This window comes from Astatotilapia calliptera, chromosome 15, assembly GCF_900246225.1.
Source record: "Astatotilapia calliptera chromosome 15, fAstCal1.2, whole genome shotgun sequence".
NCBI lineage: Eukaryota > Metazoa > Chordata > Actinopteri > Cichliformes > Cichlidae > Astatotilapia > Astatotilapia calliptera.
Genome location: NC_039316.1, coordinates 27,035,423 through 27,059,972, shown reverse-complemented (window position 1 = coordinate 27,059,972; position 24,550 = coordinate 27,035,423). Strand labels below are relative to the sequence as shown.

Here is a 24,550-nt window from a genome sequence, read left to right as displayed (position 1 = left end):
TGCATGTATTTCTTCAGCATCTTTTACCTGCAGTTAATGTAACAGGCTATCTTCATATCATGTATGCTACATCAATAAACTGAGATGCAGTGATGTGAATCTGAGTTCATGTGTTTATTTAGGTGCTTCGCGCAATTTCTCCTTTAGTCAGAGAGATCGCTGACTAAAGGAAAAACTCTGGGGATTATGATTTGGAGCATATGTCTACACATGTCTGTACATGAGGATGCTGATAGTTGTGCTTGCTACAGTCAATGCTGTCTTCTGTTTGGTTGCAGTTAAAATAAAACAAAATAGGATGATTGAAAACTGATAGTGACAGTTATGTTCATGACACAAATTTCTGTTAGGAAAGTCTACAAGTTGCACAGCATGGAGTCCTTGAATTTCCTAATTTCATGCTGTTGTGGAGTTTCACAGAAAAAGATTGGATATTAGAGGAATACAACCACTTGTACAAAGAAACTGAAAAGCTTTAAACTTTCTGAATGAATATAACCTGAAGCAACACGTCATCCCAACTATCCCCAAACGTGTCCATCCCTCACAAATAACAGGTGATTATGTGTAAAACATGTTGAATTAAATAATATTAGCAAATAGGGTTAAACCACTTACTTATTAAGAAATATGTCGCTACCGTATACACTCCCTTCTCCTATCTTTTCCACAGGAGCTTAACTGACCCCATCCTCCTCATCTCTACTCCATCATCTGCTCTCCCCCTCCCTCCTAATATACTCTTGCAATATGTTCAGATCAGCATGATTTAAAGAGTGGATGTGTCTTTCTGCTGAAGGCCTAGCTGGTGAGTCGAGGGTTGGAGATTGTGTCAGCTTATTACAGCTGATTATCTGTAAGGGGATTAGAAGTACAGGATGGTGAGTTAACAGGCACTTCAAAATTGCTCTTCTCAGCTTCAATATTTGCTTTGTGTCAGAGCTCACCTTGCTCCGGGATAGCGGGAGATCAGCACGACAATGGACTAGCAGCAGGTGTTAGATTTCACTACCCAAGGTAAAGATTTTGCCATGTGTTGTATTGTGGGCATAGTATTGGCTGATTGGATAAGTGTATATGTGCTGCCTGACAGCTAGCATCCTTAGCTCGTCTCATCTTTGCACTTTCTTCTGATTTATAATAATGAAAAGAAAAAAAATGCCTTCAGTTCGTGCATGTTGTAGAAATGTATAGTCTTATGCTTTGGAAAGCATTCATGGACCTCGGCAGACAAAAGAAAGAACATTTGGATTAGTAGATGTTTACATCTGTCTTTGTTTGTGCAGTGTAAAAGCATCAGTTAGACCTAAGTTGGAGTTATTTCATCTAAGTCAACGCTAATGGGTGTGTCTATATGATTCTTAATCCTCTGGGAATCACACAGCTGGGATTCTGATGATGGTGGTTCTTAGTATTTGTGCCAGTTTTGATAAACTGACCTTCTTTCTTCCCCGCAGTGCTCTAATGCTGATCATGTCAAGTTGTGGTCTGCAGTCAGGAGTGCCTAAAATATCTCTGTAAGCTGCTTATGACACTCAGCGGGCAGCAGCCTCCTTCCTGCTCCATCCTGCAGCTTTCATTTAAAGAAAAGTCCACACTGAAGCCTGACCTCTGACCTCTGAACCTCTCGCACCTGTGTGGACTTCACAATTGAGCCACCATACCCCATCTGCCTGATGGTTCATGACAGCAAGATCCAAACACCTTAGTTTAGACTAGTTCTCAGAACTGTTTGTCCAAAGGGAAGTTTTTCTTATTTCGAAGAGATGAAATGAAGGCCTGATTCGAAACCAGTCAGAGTGCACACAACCAGCTTCTAAAAAGCCTGATTGCTCTGTGCCTTCGTCTTTACATATTCACGCTCACAATTGATTTACAAAACACTCCTTACATTGTGGTACATCTTATCTCCTGTTGTGTTTTTCTGTGTTTTATCAATCATTTAACAATCATAAATGATTGATATTCATGAAAAGTGCAACCTTAAATATTTCAGTCGGTGGGCCTTTAGAAGCTTCAGCTGTGAGCAAATGAAGTGAGAATGATGAATTTGGTGGCTTAAAATTATATTAATTTGTAAACAAGTTTCAGTTTTGAAACAAAAAGGCATATGCACAAACAATATACTGTTATGTTGTTATGTAGAACATAAACTTTTTAGCTCAGACAGCCTGACAGTAGATTGTTATGCAGCACCTTGTGGTCAAAAGTGTTCATGCACACTGAGGGTGGCCACCTTTTGGCCATGTTAGCAGCTTCTTAGCCGTGAGTCACTCAGAAACCTGAGAACGGTCATGGCAGTTGGGAAGGTGACATTTAGCAAGGTGGAGAGAGAGAAGCTAGCTGAGGTTCTCTGGCTGCTTAATTGGATTTCTGTAGTGACAGGAACTATCCTCTTTGGCCTTGGCTTGTTCCTCAGAGTAGAGATTCACAAATGGCAAGAAGTGATGTCGGAGCAGGGAATCCTCTATGTGCCAGATATGCTGATCACCACAGGACTAGCAGCCTGCTGCATCAACTTTTTCGGTGGCAAGATCTGCCTGGACTGTGCCGACACCAACAAGTTCCTGCGCTGGAAGCTGGTGATGATGCCGTACATCATATGCACCTTCTTCTTCACCTCTTGCGTCCTGGCAGGGGCGCTCATGTGCTACGGCATTCGCAGTCAAATGGAGGAATCCCTGTTTATGGGCCTGAGGAATGCCATGCGATACTATAAAGACACAGACACTCCGGGCCGCTGCAACCTGAAGAGAACTGTGGACCTATTGCAGATCCAGTTCCAGTGCTGTGGGAACACAGGATACCGAGACTGGTTCCACATCCAGTGGATCAGCAGCCGCTACCTGGACATGAGCAGCAGTGCTGTGGTAGAGTAAGTTGAGCAGGACATGCTGAGTCTTTCTGGGTTTGTTGATTACTGTGAATTACCATGTGAATTACCATGTGCATCATATGGTAGCAGGTACAGGGTCCTTCAGTAGAGTGTATCAGACCAAAGCGCACCAGGTTAAAAACTACACCCCGCCTAAAGGTGTCTGTCAGAAAAACCCCCAGTATTAGTGCAAAACATAACGTAACACTTTCCACAAACCCTTTCACTGTAGAAAATCTTAGAAATTACATCAGATAGTACATTAAGAGTTCAAAATATGTAAAATATTAGTCTAGATGTCAGTAGATAGCAGATTGAACTGAGGTCTTTTTTCTTACCCCTCACAATTTATTTAGTGCATAATCCTAGCTGTGGTGGCTGCTGTAGGACAAACACCTCTGGATGTCCATTAGTTGTAGTGAGTGTAGTCTGCTGTTATCTCAGCTGTTGGTGTCCAGGTCCATTTACTCTGGAAGAGAGTCTGATAAGAGTCGATGAGTCAGAGGAGCTCACTTGTGATACTGAGGTGAGTTGCTGAAGATCTGAACATTTCTGTCGGTAAATGCTGCTGTTAGCCTCTGTTAGCTGGTGTTTGGGAAACTTTCTTCAAGGCTGATCTAATGTTTTCAGGCTTGGAGACTTAGCAAATAAACTCTCATACCATATGAGAATATAATCAAACTGTTTGATTTTTGGGACATTTGTTTTAATGTTGGTTTCCGGCTGTTGTTGTTGTTGTTTAGTCGGATGACAATTTTAGGAATAAATAAGTGTGTTCGTGCACATTTTTATGTGTCAGAGCCCTGGCTTTAATTAGCAAGATACGGTTTGTGGTGAGGAGGAAGAGGGATGAGGTGGAGATAAGGGACGAGGAAAAAGACATTTATTTGTTTGTGATCTATAAATTAAATGTAACTGTGGTACTATGTGGCTGGTCTGTTCCATTGTCATCATGCAGGTGGGACGGCCATGTCATTCTTAGCCACTGCATTCAAGATGGCAGGGCAACACGGCGGTGTCTAGGTCCATTTACTCTGGAAGAGAGTCTGATAAGAGTCGATGAGTCAGAGGAGTCAGAGGGCATCAGCTTGTTGGAAGACGGAATTACGCATTAATCAGTATATATTTATGAAGACTTTTTTTCTATTAAAAACTTCTAAAAATGACCGACTGCAACTTTAAAATAAAGTTTCATTAGACGCTGCATTGACTGATTGTGTGTCTGTTTAGTTAGTCTTTTATTTACCAGCAGTGTGAGTTGTTCACACACAGTTCACACTGCTTCCCCTGACTTTATTATTTCTAACTGAAGGCCTGTTTATAGAACACCTATGTGGAAATGTGGGTGTTTCTCTTCCAACAGACAGTAAGCAGACTGACCCCTGAAGGATTTAGGCCACTGGTCTAATGCAGTTAAGCCTGTACGCTACAGAGGTCAGGTGTCATAGATTAATTAGGATTAACCAATAGGGTCCAGTCAAATAACTTCAGATAACTTATTAAACATAAGTTATAAGTTAGCAATGACAGAAACTTTATCAATCATTCTGATAAAAACATGTGATAATTGTTTCTGCAGCTTTAGTTTCTTTAAATTTGATCATGAGATCCCTTGGAAGATCATGACTCCACAAACAGCATACAAACATCACTTAGAAACAGCTGCAACATGTATTGAATTTAATTCAATAATCCCACCCTCCCTCCCCTTTTTCCAATTCTTTCACCTCTTCACTTCTCATTAGTAAATGGTGATCTGCCAGGCCCGGGAGCCACCCACTGTGACGGTTCTGGGTCCGTTGGACCCAGTATTTTGAGTTTATTATATTTCGGTTTAATTCTGCTTCATGGATTGTTTTCTTATTCTTGTAGTGATGATGATTATTTCTTGTTTCTGTTTATCCGTGCTTAAGGATTTGTTCTCAGTTATATCTCACGTTTAGTTTAGTTCAGGTTCCATGTGTCATTCTCTGTCTGTCTCTCAGTGTAAAGTCTGCATGCTTGTTTAGTAATTCATGTGTCCTGTTTTATTGTGAAAGTCTTTGTCTTATGTTAGTGTGTGCAGCTTGGTTCCCCCCGTCTCGTTAACCCTGATCTCTCCCAGCTGTGTCTCCCTCCTGTTGCCCATTCGCTGATTACCACCCTGTGTATATTAGCCCTGTGTTTTCCTGTGCTCAGTGTCGTGTCGTACCCTCAGATCATGCCTGTGTGTTCCAGTTAGTGTGTTCATGTTTGGTTTCTGTTTTGTTGGTGCCAGCAATAAAGCTGTGGTTTTCAGTTATATTTCCGTCTGAGAGTCCTGCACTTGGATCCACATCTCCACCTGCCCGCACACAGAGCCCTGACACCGACAGTCTCAATCGAGGCCTTCCCCAAACCTTAGCTCAATTCTTGATTAAGCCATTTGCCTTTATCTACTAAAAAGTGCTGCCAAACCTAAAATGAGGAAGTGGGCCCAGCTAGTGAAACGATTGACTGACTAACTGCTCTGCATGCAGTAGCAACAGTTCCTGTTCCTCCCTTTCAGTCGTATGAGGAGTAATGTGGAGGGGAAGTACCTGATGGATGGTGTTCCCTTTAGCTGCTGCAGCACCTTCTCCCCTTGGCCCTGCATCCAGCACCATCTCAGCACCAGCTCGACCCAAGACAAGCAAAGCCAGCAGCTGAACCTGTGGAGGCGGGGCTGCCGACAGGCCCTGCTAGACCACTACACCGGCATCATGCAGTCGATCGGCCTCACCGTGCTGCTCATCTGGCTTTTTGAGGTACTGGTGATTTTGCTGAAACTAGAACCGTCGGTTCATACAGAACAGAAGTGAAAGCACAGAGGTTTACAAATCAGCTCCATAAAAAGAGATTTTTTAAAACCCCAATAAGATCTGCAAAGCCACCATCGTGGACCTCTGTGGTTTTAAAGGAGACTCACTTTCTGTGATATATGCCATGATCTAATCTCAGATGTTCACTAAATGTGGCTAAATTTTCAAATATTGAGGTAAACATGCAAATCAAATATAAACTAATCTAATCCAAAGAATGTGAGGGCCTATTAAAGTAACAGAATGTAAATCAGCTGGTTTCGGAAGATGACGGCCTTGTATCAGATGAAGATGGATCATTTTGTACTCTGGCTCATGCATAGCTGCGCTGGTAGAGTCCAACAATGAAAGTGAGGAAGTGGAGCAGCACCAATAGAGAGTGTCTTTTCACAGGAGCTCGAGCATCAGCTGGAAAGCCACCAAACGATTCCTGTAGCGTTTTTTCAGAGACACCCTCATGGCACTTTTCTAACTGCGGATGTGAGACAAGAGCCTGGGTACAGAACTCCAATTCAGTTTCCATCACTGCAGAAAAAATGATGTGAGCAACAAGAGTACCTTGATGAACTCAGGGATGCCTTAGGATCTGACAGTAAATAATGTTCACCTCACAGGTCAGCTGTTCTACACAACTTTCATTTAGTGATCGTGCAGCTCTTTTGGATAAATCCTGAGCTTCACCTGAGACTTAGATCTCAGGACCTTGCACAGTCCCAGCAGCTTATATCAGCAGAGTTCTCCCTGATATCATGAGCATATTGATCCTCCTTCAGCCTCATCTCGTTGTTTTTGGAGAAAAACAGAAGTAAATCCCGAGCTTGCACTGAGTGTGTTTCTTATACCCTTATTTTTGAGCCACAGATTAACACTGCTCATGGTTAATAAAATGAACTGACTGCTCTTGTGTGTTTATATGTTTATAAATGATAATTTTGTCACATTTACATTCGGCTCATTCTGTGGGTGAGAGCATGTGGTCTGACCCTAGCTTCGTACAGTAATACCAGTCTGATGTGCACACCGTTTTACCACCCTTAATCACTGGATTATTACAAAAGGTGGGACCAAAAGTGTCAGCTTGACCCCATCCAATCAAGATCCCCATAGCAGACTAACGCTCTTATTGCAGATTTAACACTGAGCAGTTTCAGTGTCTTAAAAGCAACCATGTTAAAGGCAGGGAGATCACAAGATGGGGGCACACAGTCACAATACTTCTGGTCACACTGTGGTCTCCACTGTGACTGAAGTCTAAACTTGATTAAACATACTGTATTTCCTTTTTTCACCAGCTGCTGGTTCTGACAGGTGTCCGTTATCTGCAGACGGCCATGGAGAACGTTCTCCGGCTGGGTGATCCAGAGTCGGAATCAGATGGTTGGATTTTGGAAAACAGCCTGGCAGAAACGGCCCGGTCCAACTTTAACATTATTAAGAACCTGGGAAAGTGTTACCAGGTTGACGACGACCCAAACATCAATGTCCCGACTGCTGCTGCAGAGGAGGAACTGCCATCATAGCAGGTCCAGGTCCCCGTGACCAGCTAGCCTCCAGCCTGTGGAGTCATGGACAGCAGAAGGAATGAGCTGTTCCAAAGATGCTTTTGACTCGGGATAGAAATCACTTCATTCTCCAGGATGCAGAGTGAATCAAGTGGATCTGACACGTTTAGCTTCGTCCCAGAGACAAGAACAAAAACTTGATTGTTTGATCGAAACAAGTTCGGAACAGTGGCTAAACTTTACCTGCTGAGTCCTTAGAGCTCTCAGATTTATGGACCAACAAGGTCTTCTGCCTTCAGATACGTGAGTTTGAATAGGTTTCACCTTGATGACAGGTTTATAAATGAACTCTTTGTGATTTTTTTTTATATGATAAGAGGAGTTATTTTTTATACTTGAAGTAAATTACAAAGCCATGAACTGGTACCTTTGGGTCTTTGATTGCATTTTTAATTTTTACCATTCTCCAAAGAAGTCTGATCACTGAAAAAAAAATCAACAGCCCATCAGTTAAAGCCTGAAAACAGTACAAGTACAGGTTGGGCCATTTATATGGATACACCGTAATAAAATGGGAATGGTTGGTGATATTAAAGTCCTGTTTGTGGCACATTAGTATATGTGAGGGGGCAAACTCCTCAAGATGGGTGGTGAGCATGGTGGCCATTTAGAAGTCGGCCATCTTGGATACAACTTTTGTTTTTTCAATAGGAAGAGGGCCATGTGACACATCAAACTTATTGGTAATGTCACAAGAAAAACAATGGTATGCTTGGTTTCAACGTAACTTTATTCTTTCATGAGTTATTTACAAGTTTGTGATGTGTGTTCAGTGTGCTGCCCATTGTGTTGGACTGTCAATGCAACCCTCTTCTCCCACTCTTCACACACTGATAGCAACACCGCAGGAGAAATGCCAGCACAGGCATCCAGTATCAGTTTCAGGTGCTGCACATCTCGTATCTTCACACCATAGACAATTGCCTTCAGATGACCCCAAAGATAAAAGTCTAAGGGGGTCAGATCGGGAGACCTTGGGGGCCCTTCAACTGGCCCACGATGACCAATCCACTTTCCAGGAAACTGTTCATCTAGGAATGCTCGGACCTGGCACCCATAATGTGGTGGTGCACCATCTTGCTGGAAAAACTCAGGGAACGTGCCAGCTTCAGTGCATAAAGAGGGAAACACATCATCATGTAGCAATTTCAAATATCCAGTGGCCTTGAGGTTTCCATTAGTGAAGAATGGACCCACTAGCGTTGTACCCCATATACCACACCAAACCATCACTTTTGTTGTTCCAACAGTCTTGGAGGAATCCATCCAATGTGGGTTAGTGTCAGACCAATAGCGGTGGTTTTGTTTGTTAACTTCACCATTCACATAAAAGTTTGCCTCATCACTGAACAAAATCTTTTGCGTGAACTGAGGGTCCTGTTCCAATTTTTCTTTTGCCCATTCTGCAAATTCTGTGCACCGATCTGGGTCATCCTCATTGACATACTGCAGTAGCTGGAGTTTGTAAGGGTGCCATTTGTGAGTAGCTAATATCTGCCGAAGGGATGTTCGACTAATGCCACTCTCCAGTGACATGCGGCGAGTGCTACGCTGTGGGCTCTTGCTGAATGAAGCTAGGACAGCCACTGATGTTTCTTCATTAGTGACAGTTTTCTTGCGTCCACAATTTGGCAAATCCAACACTGAACCAGTTTCACGAGCAAGCAGTTTGCTAACTGTATAACTGTAGCATGGGAGATGGGTGGTCTCGTAGGGTGTCTTGCATTGAAATCTGCTGCAATGACCCGGTTACTGCGTTCACCAGATATTAACACAATTTCGATCCGCTCCTCACGTGTTAACCTCTTCGACATGTCAATGGCTGTGAACAAAGAGAAACTTGTAAATAACTCATGAAAGAATAAAGTTACGTTGAAACCAAGCACACCATTGTTTTTCTTGTGACATTACCAATAAGTTTGATGTGTCACATGGCCCTCTTCCTATTGAAAAAACAAAAATTGTATCCAAGATGGCCGACTTCTAAATGGTCACCATGCTCACCACCCATCTTGAGGAGTTTGCCCCCTCACATATACTAATGTGCCACAAACAGGACTTTAATATCACCAACCATTCCCATTTTATTACGGTGTATCCATATAAATGGCCCACCCTGTAGAATAAAATAGAATAGAATAGCCACTTTATTTTCATTCAGAATGCCCACCAGAAGGAAATTTTGGTGCATTTACTCGCCATCTCGTCATATTCTGGGCCTTGTTGGTGTGAGACAAATTTGTATATACTAATTATTATTAGTAAAGAATGTTAGGAGATAGATATGCTGCACAGCAATAATAGCAGCAGAAGAAAACCAGTGCACCATTCTAGGCGTAAAACTGCACTGCTCCAACATTTATGAAAAGAACAGGCAGCACCAGGTGGCTGTAGCTCAGGTGGCAGAGCAGGTCAGCCACTAATCAGAAGGTTGGTGGTTCGATCCCAGGCTGCATCCTGGCTGCATGCCAAATATCCTTGGGCAAGATACTAACCCCATGTTTGCCTACTGGTGGTGGTCAGAGGGCCCGGTGGCGCCAGTGTCCGGCAGCCTCACCTCTGTCAGTGCGCCCCAGGGCAGCTGTGGCTACAATGTAGCTTGCCATCGCCAGTGTGTGAATGTGTGTGTGAATGGGTGAATGACTGAATGTAGTGTAAAGCGCTTTGGGGTCCTATGGACTAGAAAAGCAGGCCATTTACCATTTACCGTCATGGTTAGCAGTGTTGCCTCACACCAACAAGGCCCAGAATTCAAATCCACCACCTAACTTGGGCCTTTCTCTGTGGGGTTTACATTTTTCCCTCACATTCCAGCTGCATGGCTCCATAACTCACCTGAGAACAGTCGCATCCATCACACACTTTAACATCTGGAGCTTCATGACACCAAAAGAACTTCAAAAGATTTTGTGCTTTAAAGCTGAAGCAGCCAGTCTCCTTGGTTCCCAAATAACTGACGAGTATGATTATTCAAAATTATGCTTTCACAAAGCGATCTCAGTTTTGACACCCGATCAGTTCTTTAGCCGTTTTAATAAAAAAAACTGTGGGCTTTAAACAATGCAGTAAACACTGCACTCTGGAGTTACAGCTTTTTCTGAAATGTGTTAATGTGTTGTACAAATGAGTGACAAAGGATGCTGCCACTGCCCTTAATCATACATGGTGGTTTCATGTATAGGTTCATGCACGTCAAACATGAAATGAGTAAACTAATACCAAATTGTCACAGAGAGGCAGACCCCCAAAGAGTTTCCTGCTACCAGGAGTCAAATCGTGGCCATTATGTGCCACGCCTTAACCTTTAGGGCCTTTTTTTAAATGTTTTATTCACAGCCAGGTCATAAAAGATGAGGCTGAATCAGAGGAAGTCAGCAGCACTAACTCTGAAAGGTAAAATTTGAATTTCCTGTGAAAGTAAACTGCTCATGTTGCTGTTGGTCATTTTTCCAGAATTTTACATTCAAGTCTCAAGTACCTGTGAGACGTACTGAAACACATGACACTCGCAGCCTCCTTAAAAACTGGAACAGATGATGTTTGTTTTCACACAAAACGTTGTGGGTTTTCAGTTTTAGATGTATTCAAAAGTCTGAGGTGTCGCTGAACACTTGTCTGAAAACACATTTGAAGGTTTGCTGTAAGCAAAAATACTTACAGCAACAATATATTTACAATTCCAAGTCAAAATTTATGACCTTTGTTGTTGAATAACAAAGTTTTAATGTTATTTTTATATCCGGTAGATAATCAGAATTAACTTTGACCTTTTCTGAGACGTTTTCACAGATGTGTCAATTTGGTCTTCATATGATTCATGCAATTGGGTTTATGACAGTAAAGTCACAGCCATTAGTTACAGTGCATTTCATCCATGGTGGGAAATCTGCTGTTGTTATTGTTGCCCTAAAGAAATAAAAATGAACCAAAGAAGACATTTTTCTGTCTCTGCTTTCTGTTCATCGAATAATGTTTGAGGAGCTCTGCAGTCCTGAGCCTTCATTGAGTTTATTTCCTTCTGTTTGTTTGTTTTAAAAGTTTGATTATTTTAATTAAAAAAAACAAAACAAAAAAACAATCAGGATCATTTATGAGGAGAATGTAAAAGCCCTGAAAGAGGTCACGGAAAGGACTGGTGTGATAGAGGAGGATGTTAGGAACTGGGTGATGGAGGCAGATGTTCTGCTGTGGAGACCTCTAAAGGCCAAAGATGAGGACCTGCCTTTTGTATACGCCACATAAAAAACAGAAGACATTGGCACATAATATGCAGATGCGGTCACTCTCTGTTACATATTACGCAGGTTTTGGACACTAATTTGGGAACCTGTGTATTGGTCATGTTCAGAAATTTGAAGGCTTTATGAATAAAAGACAAGTTTGACTGGTTTCAAAATTAAATCAATTCGAACATACCTGGTTCCGATAAACAGTTTAACAGTGGTTGCTATGCACTATGGGATGTAATTAACTTCCTGTCATTTCATTAAAAAAGAACAGGAAGTCCTCTTGTATCCTTGTGTCCTCTTCTAAAGGAGGCGACCCTGGTGCAGAGCTTCAGAGTCACCTCCCTCAGCCGAAGCCCTTGAATCGTTTTAACTGTAAAATTCAGTCTGATGTGTACAAGATCAACTGGGACACCTTTTATCCCTTTGCCTCTGATTCCTTTAAAAACTTTTTTTTATATGTGATCATATCAAAAACCTGTCTGAATGCTCCCTGAGGTCAGCATGCTCCTATCCACACCTTCAGCTTCACCTGCCTCAGTTAACTGGTCAAACCACGCCCCCTACTGGCATCTCTAGTGTCCCGCACCTTCCTATCGAATCCTGAAGCACAGCTTGTTACCCTGTAAGTCATCAGTAATGACCCCACCCCTACTCCAGCTCCCTAACCCTGTGTTAAAAGCTAAATTAGTTTTCTGGAAAAACAAATAGTTCCTGATGTGTTTCAGTTAGGATGATAATTTCATTATCCTCTGCCTGTTATATGTCAGGAATTGACAAATTCTGATTGCAGAGGCTGATCAGCATCAACCTTGAAGGGTTAAAAAATAGAGAGTGCTCTCCTCTGAGTCAGCTTCATCATAGCTTAATGAAGAACCTTACTTTATAAGGTCAGAGAACATGAGATCTTTGAGGAGCTCCGTGGACAATAAAGAAGGAATTCACCTCCTGTACTGCCATGAACTTTCATCCATCTTGGATGAAGGATCTACCGGTGGCTCTTCTTTGCTGAAATTTTTACATTATTTGTCAGTTTTTTCTGCCAATAAAAAATATAATTTTTATTTTTATAGAATTTTTCATGCATAAGTTCAACAAATAATAAACATTTAGGATGTTTAGTTCACATATAATTAGATGTAGATATATTTAGACTCCTAGTTCATTGTCTAATCTGTCATTTTGGTTATACTTGTAAAAATTATGCTGCAGAGCAGTGGTCGTCATCATCAAATAACGTTGGGTTACTTAACGTAATCCCTGGTTCTTTGATAACAAAGTGACTTGTTTCACTATGGGAATCGCCTCAGCGTGACCAACTACAGAAGCTCCAATGACACCGCGTCTGTCTATGACAGACCTGTCGAGCCATACTCAGAGCTCCGCCCCCTCACTCTAACTTTGTTCTGCAAAGGCCCCGTGAGTGTTAAGGCGAACGCCGTCAGACACAAGATGGACCCAAAGGTCAGATTCAACCAGAACACAGGTTCTGATGACGCGTGAGAAGAGTTTATTTACACATGTGAGCTCTAGATACAATGTTGGGGGAGGTGATACAAGCTACTGTATATACATGTGACAGTGAAAACAGGTGAATAACTATAACACTGGTGCACGGGCAAGGAATATATACAGGAGACTAGACACTGTGACATTTTTAACTGTGGGAATGAGTTAACTATGATGAGGGCTAACGATGCTGTGACCCTGAACACTTGAGGCAGAAAATACATGGAGTAAGCACATTCACTATGACGTTCCCTATGACAACTTCACTTTTCCACAGCAATAAAAAAGACTGTGGCCTTTTGACACTGGGTCAGATTGTGGCTCATCTGGCATCTCATCTTACGTGATACACAACGAGCACTGCTTCTGTGTTTGTTATTAATTATTGCTCTCAAACTTCTTTTTAAGCCAAACACTTTTTTAGAGAACAGTGACTAAGACTATAACGAATCTTTGTAATCAAAGTTAAAACTCAGTATTAGGCAAACACAGAAACCCTAGCTTGAATGCTAAGCGATCTAACCTACCAATTTAAATGTCTAGTTATGTACTAGCAAGAGAGTTTGCCACGGTAGGCCAGACTCAGTTAGTTTAGTCTGTTAAAGAGCCTGTAAAGAGAGCCAATAAAATCAATCAATCAATAAAGCTCACTCTTCTCATCTAAGTCAGCGCCTGCATCTTTTGGTCCTTATCTCACTCCACACGGCTTGCCTCGATAGCCGTGACAGTACGTTACCTGTCAATGAACAGTAGCCTGTATTCAGTTTGAATATTGCTGAAAATTAATATGGCTCAGTTTTTTATAGGGTTGTAAATCATGTTTTACTTAATTAACTTTAGGTGAGAACACAAAGACTGAGAGAGGAGGGCAGAAAGAGGAGGAGCAGGCTCAAGACAGAAACAGGTGAAACGATAAAGCCAAGGAAACTTCAGTTTGATCACATTCACCGATGATGATTCTGGCATTAACATGCATTCCTAACCTGCTCTGATAATAATCATAGTCACGATCTGTTTTTGCTCATTTCTGGTTGAAGTCAGCGTGTTTTTGACTGTCAGAGCAATGGCACAAGGAGAAGGGAGCGATTTTAAAGAGCAAGAAGAGGTAAAATCACAGTTTCATGGATGCTCTGTAGGTGCTCCAATAAAAAACATGTTCATTGATATGAATGGTAATATTTTAATCAAGCTTGAGCCGGACTGCTGGATCCACACTGATGTACAGACTAGTACTGGGGGCACTGGGGATACTGCAGTCCATGCTGCTCAGGGCTCAGTGAAGCAATGGTTTGTATGTAAAGCAGCTCTCTTACCTCTTTGCTTCTTGTCCAGGTTTGTGGAGTGGTGGGGTGATTTTCTACTGTCTGTACTGAAGTAGGGCTGCTCAATTAATCGAATTTTAATCTAAATTACGATCTGGGCTTTCAAAAAAAATAAAAAATGACTGAGCCGATTATTAGCACCTCCCTTGTGCTTTACTCTCACGCTGCTCCATGTGGCAAATCGAGCACACGTCTCTGCGTTTCGAACACGCATCACAACAATTAAGAGGACCCGAGGGAAGCTCGGAAAGCTAAGCAGAAGTTATTTGGAGAGGAGAGGATAATGGCTACCGAAGAAAGAATGCCGTTGGTTGAAAAGAGAGATAAAACAACTTCAGTTGTGTGGAAACATTATGGGTTCGTGGAGTCAGACATGGATCAAGTAGACATAGTGTCTACTATTTTATATTATTTTTTGACAACCTTTAAAGCCGTTATTCAATACATTGTTATTGTTAAATAAATATCGTCAAATAATCGAGATCTCAATTTCAGTGAAAATAATCGTGATTATCATTTTTGCTATAATCGAGCAGTCCTATACTGAATAATAAATAGTAATAATACTGCTGTCATTGATGACGATGTGGTCGTGAAACCATGCCATGCACGTTTCTACCTCTGATCTGCTTTGCTGCAATTTCGTCTTTAACTTTCTTTGGAAAGTTCTGGTCAACATGACTGAGCTTTTCCTCGGGTTTGATAACTACAAGGTTCATCTTAAATCTGAGATTTTTGACTCTGAATCCAATTAATTAAGTTGCTTTTTGTGGAACACTGTGACGTATAGATATTGAAACGAGGTTAGCAAAGGTGAAAACAGTGAACTACATTTGCAGGCAGCATATTTCATTAATAATAATTATGGCATTATGACTGGGGCCGAGCCCCCTATAGGTTGGATCTTAGAACTGCCCCTGCAGGCTGCTTTGTGTTCAGCTCAATGTGGTTAGTCTCCACCTTTGACCGTTTGGCAGTGCCAGAGAGTCAGAGATATTAAATGAGAGACTGCAAGAGACACCAGCGAAGAAGAAACTGACCCTAACGCAACAGCCTCCTTTAATACACATGTTTGTCCACCAGAAGGCAGCAGAGATACAGCTACTACAGCACTGCTACAGTAGGCGCAGTGCCCCTGATGCACGGTAAGTTATGCCTCTGGAAAGAATATCTTGGGGGTAAATTGTGCCACTGGTTATGAAAGTAAAATATTATATTTCGATCTCAGAGACTGTAATGCTACATAAAAGCTAGACAAAATCAACACAAAATTACTTATCTAAGGTTTATTTAGTTATTTTACAACACCAGTGGCACATTTTATACAAGCTAATTGTGCCACATGAGCACATCAAAAGTCAGTTTTCTTACACAAAGCCTAGCACCACATGAACTTGTTGATGCTACCCACTGCTCCCTTCTGGCTGTACCACTAAGTTGTTGTGGTGTGGGTAGTTCGTTTTTTTTTTTTTTTTAATCCACATCTTCTCTAAGGATGATTCCATCATCACTTTCTTTGAAAGTTAAGATAGACGTTCCATTCACAGACCTATTACTACTTAGCCTTAAAAATTTTGCACCAGTGTCGGCACCACCAACCAATCTAACGTAGTTGTAGGATTCGGTTTTGCTGCAAACTTCACAATGATAATCACAATTACATTCAGATTGAAGTTCTGCTGAGTGCTTTTTCAACCCCGCGTTCCATTCACAAGTCATGCTATCTGGAATTATATGCAGTTAAGTGCTCAAAACGTAAACATTGTTTGCCTGTTTGATAATTAGTCTATCAAGTATATGTATATTGTATTTGGAGATTTAACGAATAAATATCTGTCTTCTGCTTCATATTTAAATGTTACAGTTGTTTGAAATGAGCTTGTATGTCCTGTTATAAAAGATTTTCCTTTCTTGCAAAAAAAAGGTTATAACAGGCTGACGCACACAACTGAGCCAAATATGTGAAGATGAAAGCTTTTTGTAAAGATCCTCTAGGTGTTGTTAATTAATTGTTGAGTGCGCTGACCCATCTCACTTCAAGGAGTTTCTCTACTCCATCCTGCATTTCTTCACTGTCAGGGTATTTTGACCTGCTGCCAACACATGGTGCGTAATCATGCGCACGGTTTCTGTTTGTCATACCTAATACTCAAACTGCAGATCAGTGAATGATGTGATTAATTTTTGAGTGCATAACTGCATACATTTGCATATTAATATAGAAAACTGCATTTTTGTCAAATTTGTTCAATTCTTCACTGCCTACAGAGCTGATATTACCACCTACAAATTATAAAATGACAATAACACTAACATGAAACGTACACAAATTAGTGCATTAATTAGCTTAATGAATTAGTCCATTAGCATAACTGGTCATATTTAATATATCATGGTGATTACGGCAGCTAAACTGTGCCTCCCTCCTGTTTTGCCATTCCGCGTTTCTCTGCGTCTCATCCCTGTGATTCTCCCTGCATGTCATCCCATGTTTCACCCAGCAAATTATTATTTCAGTGTTGTTTAGCTAGCTCTCCCAGTTCAGTTTATTTCTTAGTTTCCATTCTGGCCATCCCCACTTTTGTTTGTAGTCTCACATGTTCTAAATAAATGCTCACTCGTATCTCAGCTGTTGCCTGCATTTTGGGTCCTTTTTGCCGCAGCCGTGAAAGAAAAACTGTAAAAATACATTCTACAATTACAATAAAATAATATATTTAAAATATTCATAAGTTGTGCCACTGGCACAAATCACTCCAACCCCACCATTTTGAAAAAACAAAAACAAAAAAACCCATCATGCAGCAGTTTTGAGTTAACATAGGTGTGTGTTAGGTGTGTAGACTTACGGTGTAGCTTACCAAAGCACTAAAACATCTGTGAAATGTTTTTAGACTTGTCTAAAACTGTTCAGACAAAGCAATCAAAAAATCTTCATTACAGAAATTTTACTTTGAAAAGCAAAAAAAAGTTTTTGAACTTAAATATGATTTACTCTCATGCAACGATGCTCTCTTCTTTGCAGGATGAGTAAAATTGCTGACCCTTCAAAAATGTGGTGTGTTAAAGTGACTTGTTAAATGTTGTCATTTTTATGCTTACCATCTCTACATTGTTTCAACTCTGTTATCAAAGGAATTCCTTTGTCGTCCCCCCCCCCCCCCAGCCTCTCGAGGTTTTGGGGGGGGCTGTAGTGTTTTATCACAAGCACATCCTTGTGAAGGGCTGTTTGATGTTTGGTAAGCTTCCTGCCCTTTTTATGGCTTCACTGCGTTGTGCATGGTGAACCAATACAGGAATTGAACCATACATTGGGTGTGGGGGAGATTACCCCCTTTATGACCAGGATGTTGTTAGAAACAGTTGTGATCAGGAAGTCACGCACACAGAGAGACACACATTCTTACATGACACACACACACATTCTTGCACATGCATACAGATGTTTACGCCAGTGTTTTTAATTTTTTTAAGGAGGTTTAATATGGTTTCTCCACCAGTTTTAAAGAGGTCTAAGCAGGTTTCTCCACCGAATAGGAGGGTTAAAAACATTTTTTTCTCCGTCACTGAGGGCGTTGAGTGTTCGTTTCTCCACCGAAGGGAGGTCAGAGCTCTTGTATGTGTCTATTTTGTGTGCGTGTGCGGGCCAGACGTGGTCTGCATGAGTGAATTTGATTGTCGTTTTGTATGCAGTTGCTTTTAAGCTGATGAGCAAGCTACACATGTTCAGAGCAGGAGCTGGTTGACCGTATCAGTGGGGAGGGAAACAGAGCTATGATATCTCGAGCATGCAGCTATCCGTGAGTTCAGTTTCTTCCTCGCACCTCATATGGGCAACAGCTTTTCTGCATCCTGATTCATGTGTGTAAGACTTTTGTAACATCAGCATCATGTTTTTGTTTTGGCGAAAAGCAGGTGATTGTGTCTGATGTCATGGTGCGTGTGAGTTACTGAGAGGTGTGAAAGTATGTGAGTGAAAAGGTATCCAGCTGGGGCAGACATGATTCTGCAGGTCACCTGCCCAGTGGACAAAAGAAATAAAGTAGTTGTGTTGATGAATGATAACATGAAGAGTGTTTGGTGTTTCTCAGCCTGAAACAACTGTAATGCTACTTTCTGTTTTTAAGAAAGGAGGGTTAAAAAAAACACACAAAAAAACCCCAGAGAGAGTCATGTTTCGGCTGTGTGGCAGGCAGGAATTGGACCCAAACGCAAACTCACGGGGACAGAACTTGAACTCAAAAGCAGCTTTACTGCCAGAAAACAGATAACAAACAATACAAAACTAAACTGAGAAAAGCTAATTATAATGTACACAGGGAGACTCACACACAGCATGAGGGAGATCACGACACTGACATAGAGAAACACAGGGCTTAAATACACTGGGAAATAACGAGGGGAATGAGACACAGAAGGGAAGCACAGCTGGGAGAAATCGGACATAACGAGACCCAAGGGAAGCGAAACTCAGTACATTCACGTAGGACACAGACCTTCAAAGTAAAACAGGAAATGTAACATAGACGCAGACTTGACTGAGGGAGACAGAGCAACTAAGAAACGCAGAACAATAACAGAGAGACAGAGGGAAGCTACTAAATACTCAGAAAACTAAAGAGAATACAAGAAAGCCAAACTAAGACACTAGACTAAAGAATAAACTGGGGCAACAAAGAGAACTAAGATCATAATACAAAAACTCAAGAGACACAAGAAACTCAAAACACTGGGTCACCGACCCAGGAACGTGACAGAAATGTATGTTGTTTTAAGCAGTGATGAGAATATTGAAAATGTGATGAGAGAGGTACACAAAAACACACACAAACATTGTATTAACTGTCATGGTCCCTGGTCCCTGTCATGGTCCCTGGAGGGGAGGTCCCTGTCATGGCCGGGGAGGCACAGGTTCCTGAGGATGTTTTACCAGTCAGTGGTTGCTGGAGTACTTTTCTATGCTGTGGTGTGCTGGGGGAGTCATCAGTGCTGCTGAGGGGATCATCCACTTCTTTTTTGTGACCCCTGGACCCCATGAGTAGGAGAGTGAGCTGCTTGTGTGGAGACTGTTTGGACGAGGAGCAGAGCGAGTGCGAAGAAGTGTGTCTCCCCAGCCTGTTGATCCCCGGGACCCTGGTGTCCCCCCCCCCTTCACGTGTATATAGTGCACCAGTGTGATTAATAAAGTGTCGTTGAACTGTGCTTCCTCAGTCTGCGCCTGAGTCCGTTCCATTCCCGTGACATTAACCATACTAACCCTACATGCATATACACATACAATGATACTCATGAGGATCAGACAGCATCTTAAGCATGAGATTCTGTTTGTCATCTTTTCCAAGTCACTAGTAAGATGAAAGTAATACAAAGACTAGTGGACTGAATATTATAGGAGGACAGATGGTTGCATCATAGAGGAGAAAACAGAATGCTGATGAGGGGTTTTGCATGAGTGAGCTGAGTGAGCTGATTGTGAGTTTCTGGTGTGTGAAGAAGTTTTAACATGGCACACATTTGGTTACATGAGAAGAAACTAATTATGTGCTGAGATAACAGGGTTATGCTGTATGTTGTGTGTGGCTGGATGAATGTTTGAGATTAAACTGGCTGTTGATTTGTCTTTTGTTATTAAGTTGAGCCTGCCAATTAGGTTTGGTATGATTTATCCCCCTGAAATGAAGAACACGTGCCATGACTTAACAAGGCCTTTCCTTTCATTCTTTCCTTTATTTTATTTTTATTTTGTTACTTTCATGGTGCACTAAAAGCTTTGTTTAATAATTTTTCTGTCACCTAAGGAGATCTGAACGTTGAATAGGAAGAACTACACAACATGTTGTTGCGAACGGTTGCAAGTGAGTTTCTCCAGAATTAAAATGGGCTTGGGAGAAAGTCACTTATTTGCGACAATTAGAAAATGAGTCCCTGTCCAGAAGGATTCAAGAAGGAAATCCAGTCTAAATTCGTTTTCTTTTTGAAATGACGCCGTTTTGCTGAGGGTGGAAACAAAATGCGACGATAATTTCCACTATCAGCAAAAGAAAGAATCACTGAGTGAATGAATGAGTGAGAATTTAAAAAAATGGGGAACTGACTGACTGGTTAAAGCTGACAAAAGCTGACAAGACTGACTGACTTAATACCATTGTGTGAAGTTAACCCCACCTGACAAAAGCGTGGATTTATCTCTGTGTGTGTCTCTGTTGCAGGAACAGGATGACCACAGGAGGAAACTTGGGTCACATGACTATGTGAACTCTGCAAATTTAACCTTTTTAGTTTTAATTTTTCTGTGTCTGTGAATTTACCATGGGGGTGTTATTCACTACCTTGTGTTGCTCACAGATATCACTGTGAGAAAGAGTGGTGGTTGATGGTTAATCATGTGATTTGATCATGTGATTTACAGCAGGACACAACTTAATGATGTTTTTCTACCACAGTATTATTGAGTTTTTGTGTGAAGAAAACTGTGGTTACAGGCTATATGTTGATGATGAAATTACACTGTTTTGTTGAGAAAATGTTGGAGAAAATGTGAACATTATAGGGGAAAAAGTGAATACAGTGTGATACTGTGTTTGAAACCAGTGTTGCTTCTTTTTACAGCAGAGTGTTAGCTTTATGACCTTTTACAGCTCCTCTGGAATCTGGATGGCCGACGCCTGACCACCAGGATGATCCGTGTGTTTGGCTAATGTTTGTTTTCTTTAAGAGTGTTTGTAAAGGATTCAGCACAGACAGACAAGTGATAATTGAACAGATGTGCAGTGGTTACAAAATAGTTAAATGAGGCTCATTATCTGACCATTATTGGGCTCATGGTGAGTGACAAACTTAAGGAAAAGTCACTGATTACAATGTGGAAGGACATTGAGAGGTTCAATGATTTGGAGCAAATTATGGAAAAAGTAGGAGTTTAATGAGTTTAGAATAAACCTGCCGTGATACTTGTCTCTGTGATGCTGAATACTTTATTACACTTATGAGTTGCAGTTGGTTGAAAATGTGAAGTTGTTTTAACTTAAAGACAGGAGCACCACAGGGAACTGTGCTGTCCCCTCTTCTCTTCACCCTGACTTCTGCTAACAACTCTGAATTATGCCACATTCAGAAGTTTGCAGATGACACAGCCATCATGGGGTGTATCTGGGATGATCAGGAAGAGGAGTACAGATGTCTGGTGAGGAACTTTGTCGCATGGAGTCACACAAACCACCTGCAACTCAACACCTCAAAGACTAAGGAACTGGTTGTGGACTTCGGGAGGTCCAGAGAAGGTCCACTGCCGGTTCAGATAGAGGGGAAGGAGGTGGAGGTGGTCAACAAGTACAAGTACCTCGGGCTGTGGGTGGACAATAAACTGGACTGGTCATGCAACACAGAGCACCTGTATAAAAAAGCCCAAAGCCGACTGTACTTCCTCAGGAGGCTGAGGTCTTTTAACATCTGCAGGAAGTTCCTGAGGATGTTTTACCAGTCAGTGGTTGCTGGAGTACTTTTCTATGCTGTGGTGTGCTGGGGGAGCAGCACAGCAAAGAAGGACTCATCCAGGCTGGAGAAACTGATCAGGAAGGCTAGCTCTGTGGTCGGCATGAAGCTGGACACTCTGGTGACAGTGGCAGAGAAAAGGACACTAAAAAAACTGCTGGACATTATGAACAATGCTGGGCATCCTCTGCACACGGCCATTAACAACCAGAAGAGTCTGTTCAGTGACAGGTTGCTTCTCCCCAAGACAAGAACTAACAGACTTAAAAACTCCTTTGTCCCACACGCCATCAGACTGTTTAACTCCTCTCTGGAGGGGAGAGGGAGGGGAAACAGGAGGACAAAGGAGGGGGGAACAACTAAGCTGTAGTGCCTCTTCACTTCACTGTGCAATACCTTTTGTGCAATACTTTTGTTAATAGGCAATGGTGCAATAGACCTCAATACTTGAAATGTGCAATTCACTTGTATTTTTATTTTTATTCCTATTTATTCTATTTATCCCCTTCGTAGATTTTATTTATATATGTCTCTGTATTTATATGTGTGTGTGTGTGTGTGTGTGTGTGTGTGTGTGTGTGTGTGTGTGTGTGTGTGTGTGTGTGTGTGTGTGTGTGTGTGTGTGTGTGTGTATAATATTCTGTAACTCTGTAACTTCTGTCGGTGCTGTGCTTTTGGAAACCGAATTTCCCAGAGGAACCCACCCGAGGGATTAATAAAGTTTTATCTTATCTTATCTTATCTTCTATGACACAGGCTGGAGCTGGGAGTTAAACAAACTAAACATTTAACCACTGACTAATGTTTTAAACAGGGTTACAGGTTTGGAGTAATGCTGCTCCAAGGGACAAACCCTGGAGATTGTTTTAGGGAGAATGTGCAACATTCTTGTATGTCTCATTGGGGAGTTGACACATGGCAAGAGCGTGTGGCACAAGAGGAGTGTCATTTTTCTAATTTGCAGATGTCGTGAGGTGCCATGACGAGAAGGAGTGACTGAGGGGATCATCCACAAGATGGAAGCTGAGGCCAGGAGAGAGGCTTCATGAGGATCAGAGATCACTTTCCCCTATTACTGTGACACAACTGCTAAAGTACTACATTATCCATACTACTGGAGAAAGAACTACTACTCTGTGCTGTTTCTTTTCACACTGACAGCCAGTTACAACCCTCCTCCACTGTCATCTGTGCAGGAGACGGTTGTCACAGTGATGGCCACGTGGTCCTTTATACTCAGGATTGTTCTGCTCTCCTGCCCCCACCAACCTTCCTTCCCTTCTCACTCTCCTCCCCCCACCTCAGACACCTCCAATTATGTAACACCGCCTCTTCTCCTCCACAACCTCCTGCTGAACAACCAATCAAGTTCCTCAACTCTGAGTGACATCACAGCTCCGAGGAAGGGCCTTAATTAATGAACCATGTGTGTGAGAGAAAGCGAGAGTGAGCTGCCTGGTTGCTGTGGTGATTGCAGTCACCTTGCAATCACCCATAATGCACCTGTGACTGTGAGAGACGACAAACTGGTCGTGTTTACTGGTCACATTTTCCCATCCTAATGTCACATGACATCACGTCATCTGGTTCACATCAGCAGATTGTTGTGTGTTCTGTGGTTCAGGCAGACGGGACTCAAACTACCAACCTGACAGCTGAGAGGCTTCAACGTTAAATGGCAGAGGTTGGAAGCTGAATCAGCGTTACCTCAGCGATTTGGCAGCTGCCATATTGGTTTTTCCAGCAGGATGTTGTTTGGTCACGTCAGCACCTCTACAGCACCAAAGAGGACACGAAACGTATACTCAGCTTGTTTCCACCCTGGAGCCCTCCTCTAACAAACGAGTATGTTTTTTAGAGCATGTTTAGTGCCATCTTGTGGCAGTATAGATCGTGATGTCACTGGGTTTGTTGGCTGTTTTCTGCTAAGAGACTTTCATTGGTTTAACTAGTGACAGATCACTGAGTGGAAAACAAGGAGTCCAAAAAGAGAGTGTGTGTTTTAGGGGTCACCTTTGCCCAGCTGTTGGCTGCAGCAGTAACTTCATGTTAAAAACATCAATATAGGGTCCACTCTCTCTATCTATGATTAGCAGTCAGTCAGGTTCTTCATTGCTGGTTAGCTTCAGCTAATAGCTGTTATGTTCAGTTTTATAAAGCTTTCTGAATGAGGGCTGTGGGGAGGAGAGCTGTTTCGGTCCTGTGACCGATGCAGTCTGACACTCCTTATCAGGTCGGTGCACCGAGCGAGCGGCACAGTCAGCTGATGTCCTTAGGATGCGATTGCTGCAAAAAATTGTTCCCCCAACACGTGTTCTGTCCTTCCATCCTGCACTTAATTCCTTCCTTTCCTCTTTGTCTTGAATAAAGCATACATGGTGGTGGGATGGCGGTTGCCGGGTAACGGTCCTGGTGGAGCCATTACTCAGAGGAACGAGGAGACCATGAACACTGCTGTTTAAAAGCTGCCAGCGGCCTTTTGTTCAGACACAAAACTTTATTTAACATGCAACTCCTCACACTGTGCAGCAGCTGAATGGAGGCAGTGATGTCATCACCACCAAAAGAAGGAGTGGGGATCAAACAGTTTTCTGTCTGGGAGGATGTTCACGTGTTATCGATCAGGCTGATAGTTGATCAGCTGCTGGGGTGATCGGCCCTTTAAAGCTCACCACAGTAAATCAGTCAGCCATGTTCCCTTTCTTTGTGAGGTGTTCACTGACCCGTTGATGCGCATGAAGTACCC

The 24,550-nt window shown here is 42.1% G+C and overlaps 1 protein-coding gene across 1 annotated transcript; it reads left to right on the top strand.

Annotated features, from left to right (window-relative positions):
- Positions 1 to 788: 788 nt before the first annotated feature.
- On the top strand, positions 789 to 7,779 carry LOC113037486 (photoreceptor outer segment membrane glycoprotein 2-like). Its single transcript, XM_026194625.1, has 4 exons — positions 789 to 1,017; positions 1,458 to 2,875; positions 5,403 to 5,640; positions 6,987 to 7,779. Exons 2-4 carry the CDS (start codon positions 2,295 to 2,297, stop codon positions 7,212 to 7,214), a joined length of 1,047 nt encoding a protein of 348 aa, XP_026050410.1. The 5' UTR covers positions 789 to 1,017; positions 1,458 to 2,294; the 3' UTR covers positions 7,215 to 7,779.
- Positions 7,780 to 24,550: the final 16,771 nt, after the last annotated feature.

Coding starts and splice junctions, on each gene's coding strand:
- LOC113037486 (XM_026194625.1), top strand. CDS start 2,295: ATGGCAGTTGGGAAGGTGACATTTAGCAAGGTGGAGAGAGAGAAGCTA. Junction 2,876..5,402: donor AGCAGCAGTGCTGTGGTAGA/GTAAGTTGAGCA, acceptor CCTCCCTTTCAG/TCGTATGAGGAGTAATGTGG. Junction 5,641..6,986: donor TGCTCATCTGGCTTTTTGAG/GTACTGGTGATT, acceptor TTTTTTCACCAG/CTGCTGGTTCTGACAGGTGT.